The sequence below is a fragment of the Corvus kubaryi genome, unplaced genomic scaffold (genome assembly GCF_017639235.1).
Source record: "Corvus kubaryi isolate FWS band 111438036 unplaced genomic scaffold, C.kubaryi_AGA036_p1.0 76, whole genome shotgun sequence".
Taxonomy (NCBI): domain Eukaryota; kingdom Metazoa; phylum Chordata; class Aves; order Passeriformes; family Corvidae; genus Corvus; species Corvus kubaryi.
In genome coordinates, this window is record NW_024582063.1 from 15,299,362 (window position 1) to 15,317,392 (window position 18,031).

An 18,031-nucleotide genomic window follows, 5' to 3' on the forward strand; every position below is an offset into this window, starting at 1 on the left:
CGGGGCAGCCGCGGGTCCGGGGAGGGAAAGAGGGCGAGTGGCGGGTGAATCGAGTGCGGCCCCCGGAATTTCTCCACGCCGCGGGTTCCGCTCAGTGAGGCCCAGGTGGGCCCGCACCAGCCCTTGTTACACACAGAAACAATTTCCGTCTCACGAGTGCGTTTGTTTCTGCCCCCTCTCCCCTCAGGAAAAGCGCGATGCGATCTGTTCAGTGCGAGAGTGGCAACCTCATGCCGTCGAGGATACTGCGCTGCTCAGCGAGGCACTGAGCGACAGCCTGCTTGGCAGCCGTAGCTTGAGTTAGTTGGAGCGTCATCCCAGCTCCAGTGTCTCTTGCTGCCCAAAGTGCTTTTGCCTGCAACAAGGGTCCTTAGTACCCACAGTACTTGGTAGCCTTCTTCTGGGCTCTGAGCACGACAGGAGACCTATGTAAAAATGCTGCGATATTGGGGCGAGATCCCGGTTTCTTCCAACCAGGCCAACCGCAGCTCCTTTGACCTGCTGCAGCGTGAGTTCCGTACTGTGGAAGTCCAGGATCCTCCACTGCACCAGCCGTCTGCGAACAAACCCCGTCCGACCACCATGCTGGACATCCCCTCCGAGCCCTGCAGCCTCACCATTCACACCATCCAGCTCATCCAGCACAACCGGCGGCTGCGCAGCCTCATCGCCGCGGCCCAGGCTCAAAACCAGCAGCAAGCAGAGGGCATAAAAACCGAAGAGAATGAACCTCTGCCGTCTTGTCCGGCCTCTCCACCTCTCCCTGATGACCTGCTTCCTCTGGATAGCAAAACCCCCAAAATGCCATTTCAGCTGAGGCACAGTGATCCAGAGAGTGATTTCTACAGGTGTGTTGGTATTTCTTTAGGTTAGTTCCTGGCTGAAGGAAAGCTGAGTGTTTTAAAATATATATGTAGTTATGTTGATTCCCTTAGGCTGAAGGGTCAAGCAGTTGTATGTAAAGTTTAAAACAGGCTTCAGAAGGGAAATACTTGGAGTTTTCCTGTGTGAATAACATGCACGTTGCTTGCTTTTGCTTCCTGTCTGTAAGATGTGGATGTGTAGTGCTGATTTCTGTCTTGCTAGTGCTATGCTAAATGTGTGTGCATGGTTTTGTCAGTGGTATTCTGACAGTTTTAGTTACAGGATGTGAAGTCTCTTCTATTTAGGTCACTTACAACTAAAGTTGTGTTTCTGTAATTGAAAATCCAGAAAACACATGACTAGGTTTTGGCTGTTCAGCTGTAGGTTCTGAAATGATGATTTGATAATGTATTTGTACGATTTCAGTGGCCAAGGACCTGTGACACAGTGACTATGACATTCCACCCAGTTTGGTGGTCTTTCAGTCAGAGCTGGAAGTGAATACTTGTCTTACGAAGGGAATTCTTGTCTTGGCTACTGGCTCCACCAGCCAAGGGCTGGAGAAAATGTAAAGAAAATTTGTGTTGCTTGTACCTCTGCTGCCAGCCTTTGATTAAGTAATATTGCCACCATCGCCTGTCTATCCCTCTGACTGGCACTAAATTCACAAGGAGGTGTTGCATTCCTGGCAGGATCTTGCGATACTTTGTAGGTTATATGCGTTTAAATTAAGGGATTAATCCTTGCTACTATGTGCACTAATGAGCATTTTGAGGGAGAGAATAACACATTTTACTTTTTAAAATGGGTAAATGTGCGTCAATGGAATATAATTTATCAGTTAAATGCCACTGAGATCTTTAATAGCCTGAGGTTGTATAAAATGCATTTTACTGAAAGATGTTGCATTTGGTAACAGAGTCTCTCTGAACAGTAGAGTGATTCTTTAGTGCTGTTTCTGGAGGAACACCATCATTCTTCTCAGAAGAAACAAAGTAATTAGCAGAGAGGGGTGAAGGGGAATACAGTTGTGTGAGAGTAGTCATGGCCTGTGACTCCCGTGCTGTGGCCTTGTGGTTTGTAGAACTGAGAAGAGTTCTGTTCTGCCCTCCTCAGTGGCTTCAGCTTGAAGTTCAGTTTTCTGTGGCTCTGGCCGTGTTTGAAAGGCTGCTTTGTCTTTTTGTTGTTCCTTCCGAGTTTCTGGGGTCCGGGTAAAGAAATGTTATTCAGTGGTCAGCCACATGGGGGAGTGTAAGGACTACGTTGTGGAAACTGGAGACAGTTTTGAAATGAAATGTTTTGTGGCTGACAGTGGCTTTTTAATAAGGTGCAGTATTTCTAGAATTTAATTGTGTCCTTGATAACCCAAACACATTTATGCTTTTCCAGGAGGAAGGCTTTGAGTTTGTTGTTGCGTGTTTGTTCTTAACTGTTTTGAGACGCATGAATTAAGAACAGCAGATGTTCTATAGCTGCTGTTTCAGTAGCAAAAATGAAGTTCTGTGATTTACCAATGCTTCTTAGTGTATAAAATCAAATTAAAGGAAGAACATTCTTACCTCTGATAAAACATGGGAGTGCTTAATTCTATGCTGCCTTCTGAAGTACGGTTGTCAGAATTACAGTATTTGGATAAATTAATATTTTAATTCCATTTTTTTTTGTCAGTAGCCTGGGTCTGAGGAGTAGTGTATAGGTACATTTAGACACAGGAAGAAAGGAAGATAAGAGTAGCCAGCCTGCATCTGATGACAGGTGTAGTTATGTAGGCATGTCCTCTTCTATTTCCATGTTATTCATTTTCATTCTTTGATGCACTGGCCCCTTGTCTTTTATTTTGTTATCCCCGAATTCATTTTGGTTTTCCTCTGCCCTGCCCTTTATGTGTAACCCCTACCTCCTCGTATGATGAGGAAGAGGCAGAGCCTAATTTATGGCTATTTTTGAGTTGATTTGGTCTTATCAATCCCCCAAAGTCTGTACTAACAATGGTTTTATAATCACTACACTATTCCTCTCCTAAAGTTTTCCAGACTGTTTATAAATATGTTGAAACAAACATGATAAAAAATATCTTGATTCTGGCACAGATCTCCCAGGAAAGACCTGGACTCCACAGTGGAGATCTCTGACCTACTTGCTTGTTGATAGATTTGGAGGACTCTGGTAGGTTCATGAAGCAGGTTTTACAGTTAAAAAAACCTTCTCTGGATTCTTTCTGAGCATAACATATTTACTTGTGTGTCCTCTAGTTCTTTGAATTTCCCTCATGCACCAAAATATATTCATGCTTCCCAGCCTGCAGTTTTTCACATCTCTTCTGAAGGTACTAAAGGAAAATGTTTTCACATTTTCTGCCTTCTGGTCCTCATGGGCGGTTTAAAGCAAGAGGTGACTCACCACAGCTATTCAGCTATTTCATCCTTTCATTCTTTTAGTGTTCTTGGATGAATTACCATCTGGTCCTGATGATGTTACAGTTCTTGGATGTCACAATAAGGGATTAACATTTGGTTTTGGTTGGTGTAGAAATAGAAAAGAAGCTTAAAGTGTAATTGATGAAGAATGAGTAAGGAATTGTAGACTTGAAATTACCAGTTTCAACAGGAGACTTACCATATAACAGCTGCTAGCTTTTCCATCTTCTCTGCTCAGCTTCCTCAGATTAGCATGGATCCATCTTCAAAAGAAGCCTGACCTACTCTTGTGCCTCTTCTTGTGTGTGCATGGTTGGTTTCTTAACAGATTTCTCAGTCTATCTGTCATTTGCATTCCTGGCCACATTGGATTGCATTGAAAGGTAATCTGGAAACAAAATTGGGAGCTTGCAATGGGAAGACAGTTCTTGGCAGAAGGACCTGTACTGAAGAAATGTTTGTACAGAGGTAGAGGATCACATGTCAGTGGGATAGCAGTTTTAATGTTGGGAAGGATTTGGAGAAGTGATAATTAAAGTGGGCAGAAGACACTTTTCCTGATGATCTAAGCGCTTTGGCTTAGCCCGTTTCTAAACTGACTGGTCTGGGTTATGCCACTGGAGCCCAATTTATTTTTGCCATTATCTGTTGAGCAGTTTCTTTTCATACCTGTGCAGCCTTCTGTAGACAAAGCAGAGGTATGTGAAAAGAGACTTACCCAGGATGAGAGTAAAAAGGCTCTTTCCTGAAAGAAAATAACTTTCTGGTTTGAGTTAGTATGCTGTGTTCTTTGGTGCTCTCTCTGACTAGTATATCTTGTTTCTACAATGTTCTCCTTTATTTTACTGCTTTGGAAAAATGGCTCTAAAGCAGCCTTGTTGCACCTCATTTGGTAGAAATTCAGCTTCACAGTGTAATGTTTCATAAATTGTCCTGTTTGTAGGAAAAACAGTCCCTCCCTCCATCTGCTGCTGGCTTATGCTCACCTAGGAGGGAGCAGAGCACTTCATTCCTGCAGTTGGTTGAACCTCATCTGCTGATCCTTGTGCTGACTTAGCCCAGACAGTGTCCCCTGAAGACAGTTCCATAGGAAAGGAACCATGAGCTTCCCTTCCCTGTAAGAAAAACAGGCTTACAGGAAAGGAGCTTGGATTGTGCTGCCTTTGTGGGGTGGCTTGTTGTCATTTAACTGACTGACACAGAAAATGGGCCTTTTGTGAGTTCTGAAAACTGACTAAATCAGAAAATAAGTCTGGTTGGTGTAAATGGACACTATTTTCATGTCTTCTGTTGTGAAGTTCTGCATGTTTTGGGTAGTGGTGAGACAAGGCTGGCCTTTGGGTCTAATGACTTTGTAGCTTGGCAGGTAGATTTCTCTCTGGAACATTGTCTAGTGTTGGTGACCCATATATAAAATACATAGCACTCTGTTAGAAATGCAAAATTGAAGAGTGTGCAAGTTGGCCAGTATTCGTGATAAATTTCATACCATACATTCTGTAGAGGAGATTGCCTCCATGTCACAGGCCTAATTCCCAGCCTGTCCTGTTAGTCTCTGGTGACAAAACTTCAGGGATTAAAGCACTCGTGTTTACTTGCAGATAATGACCCTGCTAATATATTAAGTAGGTTTGGCTTTGGATGGTTGCTGGATGGAGAGACTTTCAGGAAAAGAACTAAATGCTGCAGCGGGTGGCATTCTGCATAATGATCATATCTGGATGGGTGCTTTTTTGGTGCTGAGTATCTGGATGAAATCTAAGACAGAGGCTCTTTAGCTATGATCATCAGGGAAAAGGTTTGCTTGTCCTTTTTGGGAAGGCTTATGTTGAGCTGTTCTCAACATAAACGTGTCTATATGACTGTTTTTGTTCATGTACGTTCTTAGCAGAGAGTACCTAGACTCTCTTTTAAAAGTACCTTCTTCTCTTTTAAAAGAGAAGAAGAAAAATTATTTTCTTATTTGTTGGTTTCTATTAACATCTACAACAACATTTCAGTTTTGCTCTCTGTTCTAGCTTTTAACTGTATTTACCTTTTGTTTATTGTGAGAAACAGGAAAACAAGAGAAGAAAACATAAGAACAAAACAAAATTGGCCTTACCAAGAGCAAGAAGTGGAGATTTGGATTTGAGTACAGTGCCTAAAATGTCTTTTCTCTGTCTTTAATTGATTAGATTTCAAGTTGTTTATATGTCTTTCAGCATAGTGACCTTGCTTCATTTTAATGCTCACAATTAGCTCCTTTTCCTCTAGGAGTTTAAAAGAGACACAATATTCTCTGCTGCTTCTGAGCAGTGATATGCATTACTGAGTGGTTGTTTTGCTCTACTTTGCAAGTGGCTAAGTATCCAGCTTGGGATTGCTGAAATCTATGTCTAATTTAAGTTTGCCCATAGTGTTTTTAGTGAACGTCTCTGTATTAATAGTAGCCTGGCATTCAGTTTTGGTAGCGTAAGATGCTCTCAACTGATGGCCGCTGGACAGCTAGGTATGTCCTTTATATGTACTAAAAAAGAAGAGACATGAATTTTAAGGATTGTTTTCTGGTTGATTTTCTTCGGTGGTTGTTTATTTCTGTTGTAACCTCTTAGTCCTGGTGTTGTGTGAGAGATATGGCTGTTTGGGAACTTCCGAATTCTGCTGCTGAGGTGGAGGAGGGAGTGAGGGAGATGTAAAAATGGGTGACACTTGGTTTATAAAGAAACTGATGATCTTTTAATTCATCTTGTCAGGGTGCCTGCTGTATTCTTTGCAAAGTAGTTACATAATTAAGTAGAAATTGGGATGCTAGTCATTTTCCATCAATTAATAACTGGGATGAATGCGTGACCTGAGATTCACATGGTGTTCTTAATATCTACTTAGAAATATGATCATATCCCACTCTTAATATAGTGTGATTCCCCTTTTATTTGAATAATAGGAAAGTGTTGTGCCGATGTTCTTAAAAATGAATGATTTTCATCCTGATAGCTCTAAGTTTCACCTTCCTTTTCAATCCTCTTCACTTTTTTACTGCTGTGTTTCAGTAGTTTTCTATGTGTCAGCTCTGAGGATCAGGGGAAGCTGAGGCTCTGTGGCCTAGCTTTTCAGTGAGACTGAAGGGTACCTCATGACTTTTTGGAGACAGTAGTGAGAATTTTATCAAGCCATCAATACTGTCTGTGTACTGTTTAATCAGGTCCTTTTACTGGAAAGAGTGTGTGGTGATACACAGGTAATCTAGGGTAACAGCAAGGAGAATCTCTGGGTGGAATGTAGAAGATGTTGGGAGAAATTGATCAGAGACAAATGAAGAGTGAAATTGTTAGCTCAGTTCTGCCCTTGGTGCTGAATGGAGTGTAAAAAAGTGTATAAGTATCATACTTAGCAGTAATGGAATTTGATTTTTTGATATCAGCTTTTGAAGTCCATGTTACTGATATATGGGCAAATAGATTACATGCACTTAATTGTGACTTGAGAAATCTGGTAGGTGTATGTTTACCTATCAGAGGCCTTGCCTTAACTCCTCGTTTCCTCTGTGGAATTTCATCTTGTTGATGAAAAATTTGGTTGTGTGGCTATAAGTGAATGATTGAAGTGCTCATGTCAGTTGTTCTCCATCTCCTCCATCCTGTGTACTCACTCCTTCCTGCTTAGCAACAGAGGAAGGAGGTCTCAAACCCAAGACCAGAGAATGGTGCTTTATGGCTGAACTTTCCAGGCCTCCTCCTAGGGTCTGGTGTTCACATCTTAGGTTGCATATGGGGATACTTCTTTCAGTGTCATGCATAGTGACTACTGGAAATGAGGGCAGAGAAACAGTCCTTTTGGGTACAGTGTACCTCTATGAAATGTATGTGTATTCCATTTCTTGCTTTTTTATATGTGTCTTTTTCTTTAGAAATTCCAATCTTGTCTATCCCAGAAGCCTTTGTTTCTATTAGGCCTGAGACATCAGAGATAATAAGGAAGAGCAATGTAATTAACTGAAAGGGGAAATGATTTGCATTCATGTAATTTAAAATGCCTTTTTTTGTTTGTGTCAAGGACCCATTTAATTCACATCTCCAGGAGAAAAGCTCTTGGGTGGGAAGGGAGATGCTTAAGGGTGAAGAAGATTTGCATCCCACATTTGTGAATCACCCTAAGAATCTTGTGGCATCAGAAGGGAAAATGAAAATTGGAAGTCCTGATTTGGAGGGAGGGAGGAAGGAAAAGCAGATAAACCCTTATTAGGTAGTGTTCATTTGTAACAGAGAAGCCATGGAGAACCCCAAACCCTCTGCTCTCCCTTTGTACATCACCTTATTATTGACAGTACCTCTTCAACTGATACACTCCTTCAGATTTTTGAAAGTGTGCTATTTTTGTCTCTCCTGGTTTTTAGAGGAAAAGGGGAGCCAGTGACAGAGCTGAGTTGGTCCTCCTGCCGGCAGCTTCTGTACCAGTCAATGGCCACCATCCTGGCACACACGGGCTTTGAGTGCGCCAACGAGAGCGTCCTGGAGACCCTGACGGACATCGCCCACGAGTACTGCCTCAAGTTCACCAAGCTGCTGCGCTTCGCTGTGGATCGAGAAGCTCGGCTTGGGCACACCCCTTTTCCTGACGTCATGGAGCAGGTCTTCCATGAAGTGGGCATTGGTAGTGTGCTCTCACTGCAGAAGTTCTGGCAGCACCGCATTAAGGATTATCACAGCTACATGCTTCAGGTGAGAAGAGCAGTAGGGACCTGGCAGCACCAAGAAATGTACCACCAGTACAGTTGCTTATTCCTGTGGCAAGTCCTGAGTCTTACTGAGGGGAAATCTGACTGGTAAACCTCCTGGGTGTGGAGAGGAGTCATCAAGGAAAAGAGAACAGGAACTTTCTGACTGGAAGACAGCCCCTGTTTTGTGTCCCTCCTGAGACTAAGGATGCTTTACTGATGGCTTACCTGAGTTTAAGAAGAGTACCCCAGCTCTTAAATTATCCAGACAAAATTATCAAGTAGAGGTAAAATCAGAACTGACTGATGAACTGAATTTTCTGCTTTAGTGGGATATTTGGCTGGTTAACATTTCAGAAAACATGTAAGCAGATACAAATTTCTTGGCTGTAGAGTGGCTTATGTTCACAAGCAAGGAGTGACTTCCTTAAGCTTTAGGAGTATAGTGTAGTATTTTGCTGATCTGAGCTGTCACACAAGTGCTACCTTCTTCTTATATAAAAATAACATCATAAAGATTTGTCTTTGTTAGAAACATTCCTACTCAAAATACCCGCTCTGTTCATTTTTTGTTCAAATGTTTTTGTTCAGATGTTGTGTCCTTTTGGAATCTGGGTTTTCTGCATCATTCTGCTACTGCAGTTCACTCTCATCCTGCAGCTGATCATTGTCTTAACAGTAATTGTTCTTTATGCAGGACTGGAGTCCACAGTAGCCCCTTTATTTGGAAGTATATCTAGAAGGGGTAAATTGGCTTTGCTATTCTTTTTCCTCCTTGCTTCTGCTGTTAAAATGTCTTGGGATTTTCCTGACCACAGTTCAGTGGCTGTTTGGATTTAGTTGCATAAACAAGCATTTGTTAGAAGCAGATGAAATCTGAAATTTTTAAATTTAATTGTTTACTGTTGTTAAGTTTCTGGAAGTACAGGGTAGTTCTAAATCTCATTCCTGTATTGGTTTCACTTCTCTAACTGCAGAAAACTTCTGTGTTTTTTGCTCTGAATCTGACAGAATGTACTCAGGCTCTGCCCAGTGGTGACTACAGGGCTGTTGAAGATCTGAGGTGCTTGATTTTTAATGCTGGGGTGAATTTGTTACTGGAGGATGGGGGCAGTCTTATAGGTAAAACCAGCGAGTAAGACTGAGACACTTTGCTTTTGTTTCGTGCTCTGTTTAAATTTCTGGGCCTCATCACCTCTGTTTGTAAAATAAAGGTGCTCATATTTATCAGTCAGATTTTAGTGGATTAAACCTCTTATTAAAGTCCCTTGTTACAGGACAGAAGAAGCACTTAAAGGGGAAAAAAATCTCTCTTGTGTAGCTGGTAAGTTGTTTACTTGTTCATTCAGGTCAGATGTTAATAATGTTCTGGGAACAGAGTGCACTGCAATGTAATTACCATCAGAGCCTCTGAAGTCACTCTCACCTTTCTGGCCTCTTTTTCACCCACTGATCTTTGACAGGTTAGCAAGCAGCTCTCTGAAGAATATGAGAAGATTGTGAACCCGGAAAAGGCAGCAGAAGACACAAAACCTGTGAAGATTAAGGAGGAACCTGTTAGTGATATTACTTTCCCCATAAGTGAAGAGCTGGAAGGAGATCTGGCTTCTGGTGACCAGTCTTTGCCTGTTGGAGTACTTGGAGCTCAAAGTGAGCGCTTCTCTGCCAACTTGGAAGTAGAAGCTTCCCCACAGACTTCAGGTAGGGGTTTCTTGCTTCTCCTGTAAACAGCCCTTCAGCAGGTCCATGTGATCTTGTTTCTTCTGGTTAGTTTTGGATTTGTGTCCAGAGATTCATATTCCTGTAAAGTTGAAAGCCATGTTCCTTACATAGTTTAGGCACTGAATGAGTTCTGAAAATACAAATGGTACTTGGTGCTGTCCTCCATATTCAGGAGTTACCCTGGTAATGACAGTCACTGTTTTATGAAAGCTTATCAGTGACTTGTGTGAAATGGGCTCCTGGGAATCCCTCCTAGCATCTCTACTCCAAAGCCTGCTGTACGTGACTGAGGCCATGGAAAGTGAAATGGTGAGTGAATTAGTGGGGTTATGGAGACTGCACTCTTTTCCTCAAAGTGCTATCCCTTGATGTTGGCGTTGAAGCACACTGGTGGCAAGCATGGGAGAATCTGCTATTGCTGTGCCTGCTCTATATCTACATAGAAGTTTCATTCTCTTCACTGTTTAGTGAAGCTGAACTTCCTGGAATGAAAAGAGACAGTTTTGATTTTGTATAGAACTGTGTGAATTCTGGAAGTCCCTGCAATAGTAACTGTTTCACTTTAAATCTGGTTAAAAAACAATGAAGCCTGTCCTATTAACCCTAAGCTAAGTAGCATACATAGTGAGGTTAGAGTATACCTCTGAGTCCATTCGTTTTTTTGCGTTGTGATGAGCTTTAAAAAACATAAATCCATCTCATGTTTTTCTAAAAGCTCATACTGTTTTCCATTAGCACCTCTGAAATGTGAAGTGTTTGCAGTTTTGGGGGAGAAGGAACAGCAGACTCCTCTGGCCCATCCAGGGTTGCGAGTGATTCATCTGGAAAGCTTTGTATTAGCATCTACCACTTGAGACCCAGAGGTTAGCGTGCTAGCTGTATATTAAATGCCTCTTGCTTCTCTGATACAGAATTGATGTTTTCTAATTAAGAATACAAGTGCTCTGTTCCTCCCTGAAAATCCCTCTTCACTTCACAAGAGCCTTTGGAAATCTCATCTCTGAGAAGTTCCAGTGTAGACCTGGGCAGTCTGGGGAGTGTAATATCCTAAGGAGTGAGAAAAAGCTGCTGCAATTAGGACACCGCCATCTCAAAATGCAGGTGTGAGGCCTGCAGGGAGGGCATCGAGGCTTCAGTGTCTGAGGGCAGAGCTCTCATTACAGCCTTTCATGTTCTTCCTGTGTTTCTGTGCATGTCTGACATTGCAGTTGGAGAAATGGAGGCGATATTGTTTCTTGTTCCTCTGCCTCTCAGGATAACATGAAGATTAGCTTATTTGTAAAGTACTTTGAAGTTAAAGGGCTTTGAAGATGAAACATCCTGTGTTGATGCTTAAGTACTTCTAGTCATTAGTGACACTCTTAGTGACAGGTGACAGAGCTGAAAGGAATAAGGCTGAGCGGTGAAGAGCAATTGATGAAGGAAAGACAGTTTAGTTTAGTGAGCACCTTTGATTATTATGTAGACTGGAGCTGTCACTCTGGAACTGACAGCATTTTAATGATGTGTCCATTGTTGTTGAGAGGGATACATTTACTTACGATTAACATAGGAAGGACTTTCATTAAGGCAACTGAGCTAATGTAGGCTGTGTTATCATAAAGGTCTCATAAACTCTGGTTTGGGCTAAGCTGATCTGGAAAAGATTCCTGACTTCTTCATAAAGGAGAATTCTTGGCACAGATATGTTTGAACATTTGTTCTCTTTGTAATTTTTACTAATAAGGGACTGTTGTTACTAGTATATTGATAATAGGGAATGGTAGTAGGTTTGGCTCAGTACAAGAGCTTTGGTTGTGCTTTCAAACTGTGCCATGCTCTTTGATATATGAAGTTTGGAAAACTTACTAAAACTGGTTTCCTATTTTGTTTGTTGGTTTTTAGTGGGTCTTTTTTGTTGTTTATGGCTTTTGGTTTTTGGTTGGTTCGTTGGGTTTTTGTTTTGCTTTGGTTTTAATTCTTTTTATTTTCCATGTGAATTTAACCCCACACAAGAGAGAGATTTCACAGTGTGTTCAGTTCTGGGCTATTTATGCCCATCTCAGCAAGGAGACCAATTAGTGTATTTTTAATAGGATTTTTGTCTCTCTTAAAACTTTAAATAAACAGAAATAATGCGATCTGTAATTACTGCTCTTGGGGAGAAAAACATTTGCTAGTATCAAGGAATACGGTTTCGTAATCTTGTTCAGAAAGTCCTCAATTAGTGCTCAGATTGCACACTAGTCCAGAATTTTTTACTAAAAAAGTCAGGTGGGGGGAGCTATTTCCCAGCAGGGCAGCTATGAGGTTGAGCCAAAAGGATTTCTCTCCATTCTGCTGAAGGATGGGATGAGACCTGTGGGTGTTGAGTGCAAGGAGGCAGGCAGGCAGGTGGCTGACTGCAGCTCTGATGTCCCTGCATTTCAGTGCTGAAAGTGATATTTGGGACTGTTCATCTATCTACTCCTCTGCCCTCTCACTTCGCCTCCCTTGCAGAAGCCCAGTGTGTCTGACAGTTGCAAGGGCCTCGTAATGACTTCTGGACTGCCTCGAAGTCCTGCTTATGCAGGGTCTAGTCTGTGTGCTGTTGGTGTACTCATTGCTGCTGGGACACTCCTTCTGGAGAGTGATGTGAAGTTGTTTCTCATGGAGAAAATCACATGGAGGCTAACATTGAAAGGACACCATCATATTTTTTGGAGTGGCAATTTCTGGGCTGTTAAACAAGTCAACAGCTGTTTTTTATTGATCACAGTGCTTGGTGTGTTTTGTTTCCCCCCAGCATAGTAAACCTGTGGCTTTGCTTTTGCTCTATCTTTACCTTTGCTGCTGTCCCTCATATCTGCGTGCTGTTCGTGATTTATCTTTTTGCTCAGTTGCTGTTGTGTGCTTTTTCCTTCTCTAGGGGCTGAGGTGAATGCTTCCCCACTCTGGAACTTGGCACAGGTGAAAATGGAGCCGCAGGAAAATGAGGAGGCTAATGTACATGGCCACGGGGTCCTAGGCAGTGATGTCTTTGAGGAACCAATGTCAGGCATGAGTGAAGCTGGGATGCCACAAAGCCCCAATGGCTCTGAGAGCAGCTACGGTTCTCATTCTGCTGACAGCCTGATGGGATCCTCACCTGTCTTCAACCAGCGCTGCAAAAAAAAGATGAAGAAGATGTGAAAAGAAGCAGTCTTTTTATTTAGTCCTGATGGTGTGCAACAGACACTTGAAAGCAACTAGAAGAGTACTGTGATGATTCCAACACAGGGCTGGCCCCCGTGTGTGAGGGACCTGCATAAAATTACTGTGAGAGGTTTGTTGTGTAGTGCACTTCAGCTCCCCTCTTTCCTGGCTTCTGTACTCCATTCTGATTCATGAGACTGAAGATCACCCTTTACATTTGATGGTGGCATAGCTTGCTTTGGAAAATTAATGAGGAACATGTTGGTGAAAAGTAGTTGTGAGGAGATTTTCCAAGTTACAGAACCATTGAATAGTTTGGTTTAAAGGGACCTTGTGGCATTTCTACTCCAGCCTCATGCTCAAGAGCTCAGCCAGTTAGAGCAGGTTGCTAAGGGCTTTGTCCATTTGAGTTTTGAGTATCTACAAGGATGGTGATGCCAAATCTCTCTGGGCAACATTTTCCTGTATTTGACAACTCTCACAGTAAGAACAAAAATATAGTTGTATCTAGTTGGAATTTCCCATGTTCCAGCTTGTGTTCACTGCCTCTTGTTCTGTCATTGTTCATCTCTGAGAAGAGTATGACTATTAAGGGATTATATACAATGAGATATCTTTTTAGCCTTTTCTCTTCTTAAGTGTGGAGAAACCATGTTCCCTGAGCTCTCCTTACTCATCCTGTGCTCCAGCTCTCAAACCAGCTCTGTGACCTTCCACTGAAATTGCTGCAGTGCCCTTGTTAGGGGGAGCACAAAAGTGGATGCCATCCTCCAAACGCCATCTCACAATTGCTGAATAAAGAGGAATAATAATTTCCCTCAGTGTGCTGGCTACCTGCTTGCTGACTGTGGTGGGCAGCAAGAGAGTCATAGGTCAGGGTATTTTAGTTGGAGAACCATAGCTTCTGCTGCTGCTGATGACCTAGCGAAGATGCTGTAGAGTGGTCTCACAGTGCCATTAGCCAGCTCCCTCAGTGCCTTTATGTTCAGCCTGTTGGTTTCAATGGGCTTAAGTTCTCACTAACTCAGTCTTCCTGTGCTGTAGGCAATGCTTTATTCCTACATGCTGCTAGAAGGCTCAAGGACCTGGCAGGCCTTAAGGCAGAACTTATCAGTGAAAACCGGCAAAAAAGGTGTTGTACACATGAGCCTGAAAGTACAAAGATCATCCTTTGTTACCATATTGCCTACATTGTTAAACAGTAAACCACATTTTCTTTAACCTTCCTTTTGCTTCCAGTGTACTTAAAGAAGCCCTTCTTCTTATTTCTTACAGTTTCAACTCCAGCTGAGCTTTGGCTTTCCTAATGGTCTCTGCCTACAGGGGCTGTCTCTCTGTATCTCTGCTGGCCAGCCCATCCTCACTTCCACTTCCGTGTACCTTTCTGTTTGGGTTTGTGATCAGTCAGGAGTTCCTCAATCATCTGTGCTGGCCTTCTGTCATGCCTGCTGTAATTTCTGCTTGTCAGAAAGGACTGATTTTTTACTTTGACAGGGCTGTCTTTGAAGATTAAGCAGCACACTTGAGTTCTTTTGGGCAGCCAGGACAGTCCCTCGTGAAATTCTGTTCAGAGATTCCTTGACTAAACCAAAATATGTTGACCTAAAGGTACAAGACTCTGTCTTGTACACATTTCTCAGGATTATAAATGCCACAATTCTATGTCTTCTGCAGCCAAGACCTTCACGTTCTCCACCAGTTCTTCCTTGTTAGAAACAAGACCAGCAGAGCTTACTCCCTAGTTGATTACTTGATCATCTGTTCAGGGATGCTGATGTGCTTTTCTGGAGAGAATGAAACAGCTTTTCCTATTGGTGTGAGCCCATACTGGCAATGCAAACTTTTCGTTTGCTGTCATTGGATTGAGTGCAGCAACTTCAGGCTGGCTGAGCACCCGTATTCAAGGTTGTTATCTTGACAACTTAGTCTGAAACAGAATCTATTTTGCTGCTTGCTTTTATGGCTCAGCTGACTGATGGCATTTTTTTTGTTCTGCACAATCCTCAGTTGATCAACTCGGTCTTTAGCTTGATTCAGTGTGTCTCTCTCTCAAAAGAGCTAGAATGAACATGAATCAAGAAGGAACAGCCACTTAAACTGGCTTTATACCTGTAACCCCTTGGGATGGTTGAGGGAAATTTACCAAACCTCCCATTTATCTTTACAATTGCAGGTTTATCTTTTGAGAGAATGAGCTTCAGGCATAGTATTTTTGTTTCTGTATAACATGCCTGGCCTTAATTCTTTTTCCTAACTGTATTTCTCTTCCACTTTATAGAAGTGGAATCCAAACATAAAATTCCTCAATGTCTAATAAGAATGTGTGACCATAGGCTTTCATGGACAATAGAGTTAAAATTGTCCATCACAGTTTTAAAGGTCTCTCCTGGGGGGTAAATTCTCACTATTTTAAGCCTATTCAGTAGTAGAAGAGCATACCAGGAAATCTTCATTTTGATTCCCCCTGAGTCACCATTAGCCAAGCTGGAATGTCCCCATTTTTTCAGCTGTAGAAACAGAATAGTAATATTTCCCGTTCGGAAGTGTGTTTGAGATTTAGTTACTCTGCAAAAAAAAAGGCACAGTAATCATTCAGAGAGTTTTGTGAGAGTTGTGAGTTTTTATTCCATTTCAGTTGGACTGTTGCTGGCTGGAGAATGCTTAGATGGTCACTGAAATGTCCTGTATGACACAGGTTTTAAGCAAAACTGCTGATAACAAAGAAGTATAGCACAACTCTTCTGTTCAACTGCCCAAGTACAAGGAAGGCATTTGGGGTTCTCACTCAGTTTAGATGTCTGCATCTAAACGTATTCCTTTGGGCCACACTTGCAGCTGAAGAGAAATAGTCATTCTTAGGTCACTGTCCTTTTGGCCTTGAGGTAGAAGTATAAAGCAGGTTAAATGGCATTTTTAGAAATGTCTGTTTTTCCTTTGTGTGCCCATAAAGTGAGTTCAACTTGACTACCTCAGCTGAAGACATCCACACTGTTAGTGTATGAATTAAGTGACGTGAGTTAAGCCCTTTCTGGGTGGGAATCAGAGACTTCCTCCTACTGGGTCAGTGCTTTTTCTTTTCTGCACATTTACTAGAGCTTGCTGTTCAAATGGTTGTACAGGGCTAAGAGCAGGCTGCCCATCTGAGCTACACCAGCAGATCCAGGGTTCTTTACAACACACAGAATGTGCCAGGATGGTGCCTTGAGGCTCAGCCTGATTTGCCCCTTGTGTCTTTGGCACTGTGTGAGAACACCTGTCATTGGGCCTTTCTCTGTAGATGCTTTGCCAACTGGTGTAGTAAAGTTGCAGCCAGGGCACTTATGCAAAGTCCATTGCACTATTTTTGGGACCCAAATGACAGAGTGACTGCTGCCAGCATCACTTTGTCATTTGCAAGACTTCAAGTGGGCTAAAAATGAAAATCTAGTGTTCTCCAGGGCTTTTGTTAAACCTCCTAAGTGTCCATCTTAAGTGCTTTCTCTGTATTGTTCGTGTGCAGATGTTCTGTCTTAACTTCTGTGAATTTTATTTCACATCCATTTTCCACACCCATTTCACCCTGTAACGCACACTCTGCAACAAGCCAAGCCTGAGTACTTCAAGTGTATTTAAATACACTGCATATTCAGTGTCCTTTGAGTCAGCTGTGTTGTTGCAGTGTAAGGGAGAAGTGTTATTGATTCTCTTTGGGATGCATGTTTATGCAGAGGTGAGAAACCCATCAGCATTGCTTATACACTTAAAAATGATGGCAGAGTAATAGCTGTACCTCCTGTTTCCCCACTGTGCTAAGGGTTGCAGCTGACTTAGTGTGCTTGACATTTCCTTTTATGCATGTGGAAGCTTTACCTTCTGGGTGAGCCCTTCCCCTCTGAACATTTATGGTTCTTAGATTTGCAGTGGTGTTCATCATGCATGAAATAGTGAAATTTAAAATCTTGCTCACAAAGTCAGGTACAGACAATATGCTCTTTTGATGAATCAAATAAGATTTTTCTAGATGTTAATGCAGCCTTGGGCAACTAGTGAGGTCTGTTCATTGACCATGTAATCCCCAAATTTTAAACCACAGTGAGATTATGCAGTGGGTTGGAATGAAGCTCTGCTCTCGCAGTTGCTGTTTCTTGCTGATGGCTGGTAAAGCACTCTGCTGACCCACCTGCTTCAACAGTCTGCAGTTTTTACAGTTCTTTCATCTTTCTCCCTTCTCTTTCCAAAAGTGGGTGGATGAAAAATGGGAATATTGAGTATTGACCATGTCCATATCCAGTAGCATTGATGTTTTACAGTGATTTATTTTGCCATGATTGAAATTGGTAGGAACTTTGATATCCATTTGGAGAGCAAGATCTGTAAATTACTTGGCTTTTGAAGTGTTTTGCATAGGAATCATACGGGATTGTAGTTGAGAGAGTGCTGTGTATCATACTCCTTTTTCCCTCTAGCAATACCTTTTTATTCCTTTTGAAGAGTTTTGCCTGGTATCCAGTAAAGTTCGCTGTATAAATGGCTGTGTAACAATATATGTGTACAGCTTTATGTCAGACTACACTACCTAGTGATTTAATTCCAAGGCCATCCATGCTAATTTGAATATGCATAATGCTGTGCAGAAAAAGAGATGTTTTCTGCATAGAAATTTACAATTTAAAAAGAAAACAGGAAAATAAGATTAGGTAGGGTAGGTGAGGCCAATCTGATTATGTGCTCAGTTCTGAGACTAATGCACATGTTATGTGTGAAGGATGTTTTACTTAAGATGTTTTTGTACATGCATGTGAAATATGTAACTTTGTTTTGTGTTTATATGGAACAAAATTACTTGGAAATATTTCAGGGTTGGATTTTTTTTTCTTGCTCTCCTGGAGAGAGTTTCTTTGAAATTTCTAATAAAATAAATAAAACTATTCAGAAATAAAAATCCTAAAGGTGTTGTGTGGATTCTTTGGTTTGTTTTGGAGAATGAGACTGTGAACATAAAAGCTGGTCTCGGGGTTCTTTTTACCCTTACGTGGGATCTGGAGTAGACCTTTTGCAGGCCTGAATAAGGTACTGGGATTATATATCAGTGTTAATATCACAACCAGGAAGACCAGAAGTGTAATGTGGCCATGGAAAATGGAAGCGTTATTTTGCACAGGTGGCAGTGCAAGTGAGCCCCTGAGGTGATATTAGAACT

General features: G+C 41.9%; 1 protein-coding gene across 3 annotated transcripts in view; it reads left to right on the forward strand.

The window, feature by feature from the left end:
- Positions 1 to 17,780, forward strand: part of SUPT7L (SPT7 like, STAGA complex subunit gamma) — an 18,109-nt gene extending 329 nt beyond the window's left edge. For 2 of the 3 annotated variants that reach the window (XM_042051876.1, XM_042051875.1), the window contains exons 2-5: positions 188 to 848; positions 7,657 to 7,981; positions 9,441 to 9,678; positions 12,587 to 17,780. In XM_042051876.1, the coding sequence (XP_041907810.1) occupies positions 436 to 848; positions 7,657 to 7,981; positions 9,441 to 9,678; positions 12,587 to 12,849 (1,239 nt within the window). In that variant the 5' untranslated portion in view covers positions 188 to 435 and the 3' untranslated portion in view covers positions 12,850 to 17,780. Of the gene's footprint in view, positions 1 to 9; positions 849 to 7,656; positions 7,982 to 9,440; positions 9,679 to 12,586 lie in introns of those variants that run through there. The other variant, XM_042051874.1, reaches the window with a different exon arrangement.
- Positions 17,781 to 18,031: the final 251 nt, after the last annotated feature.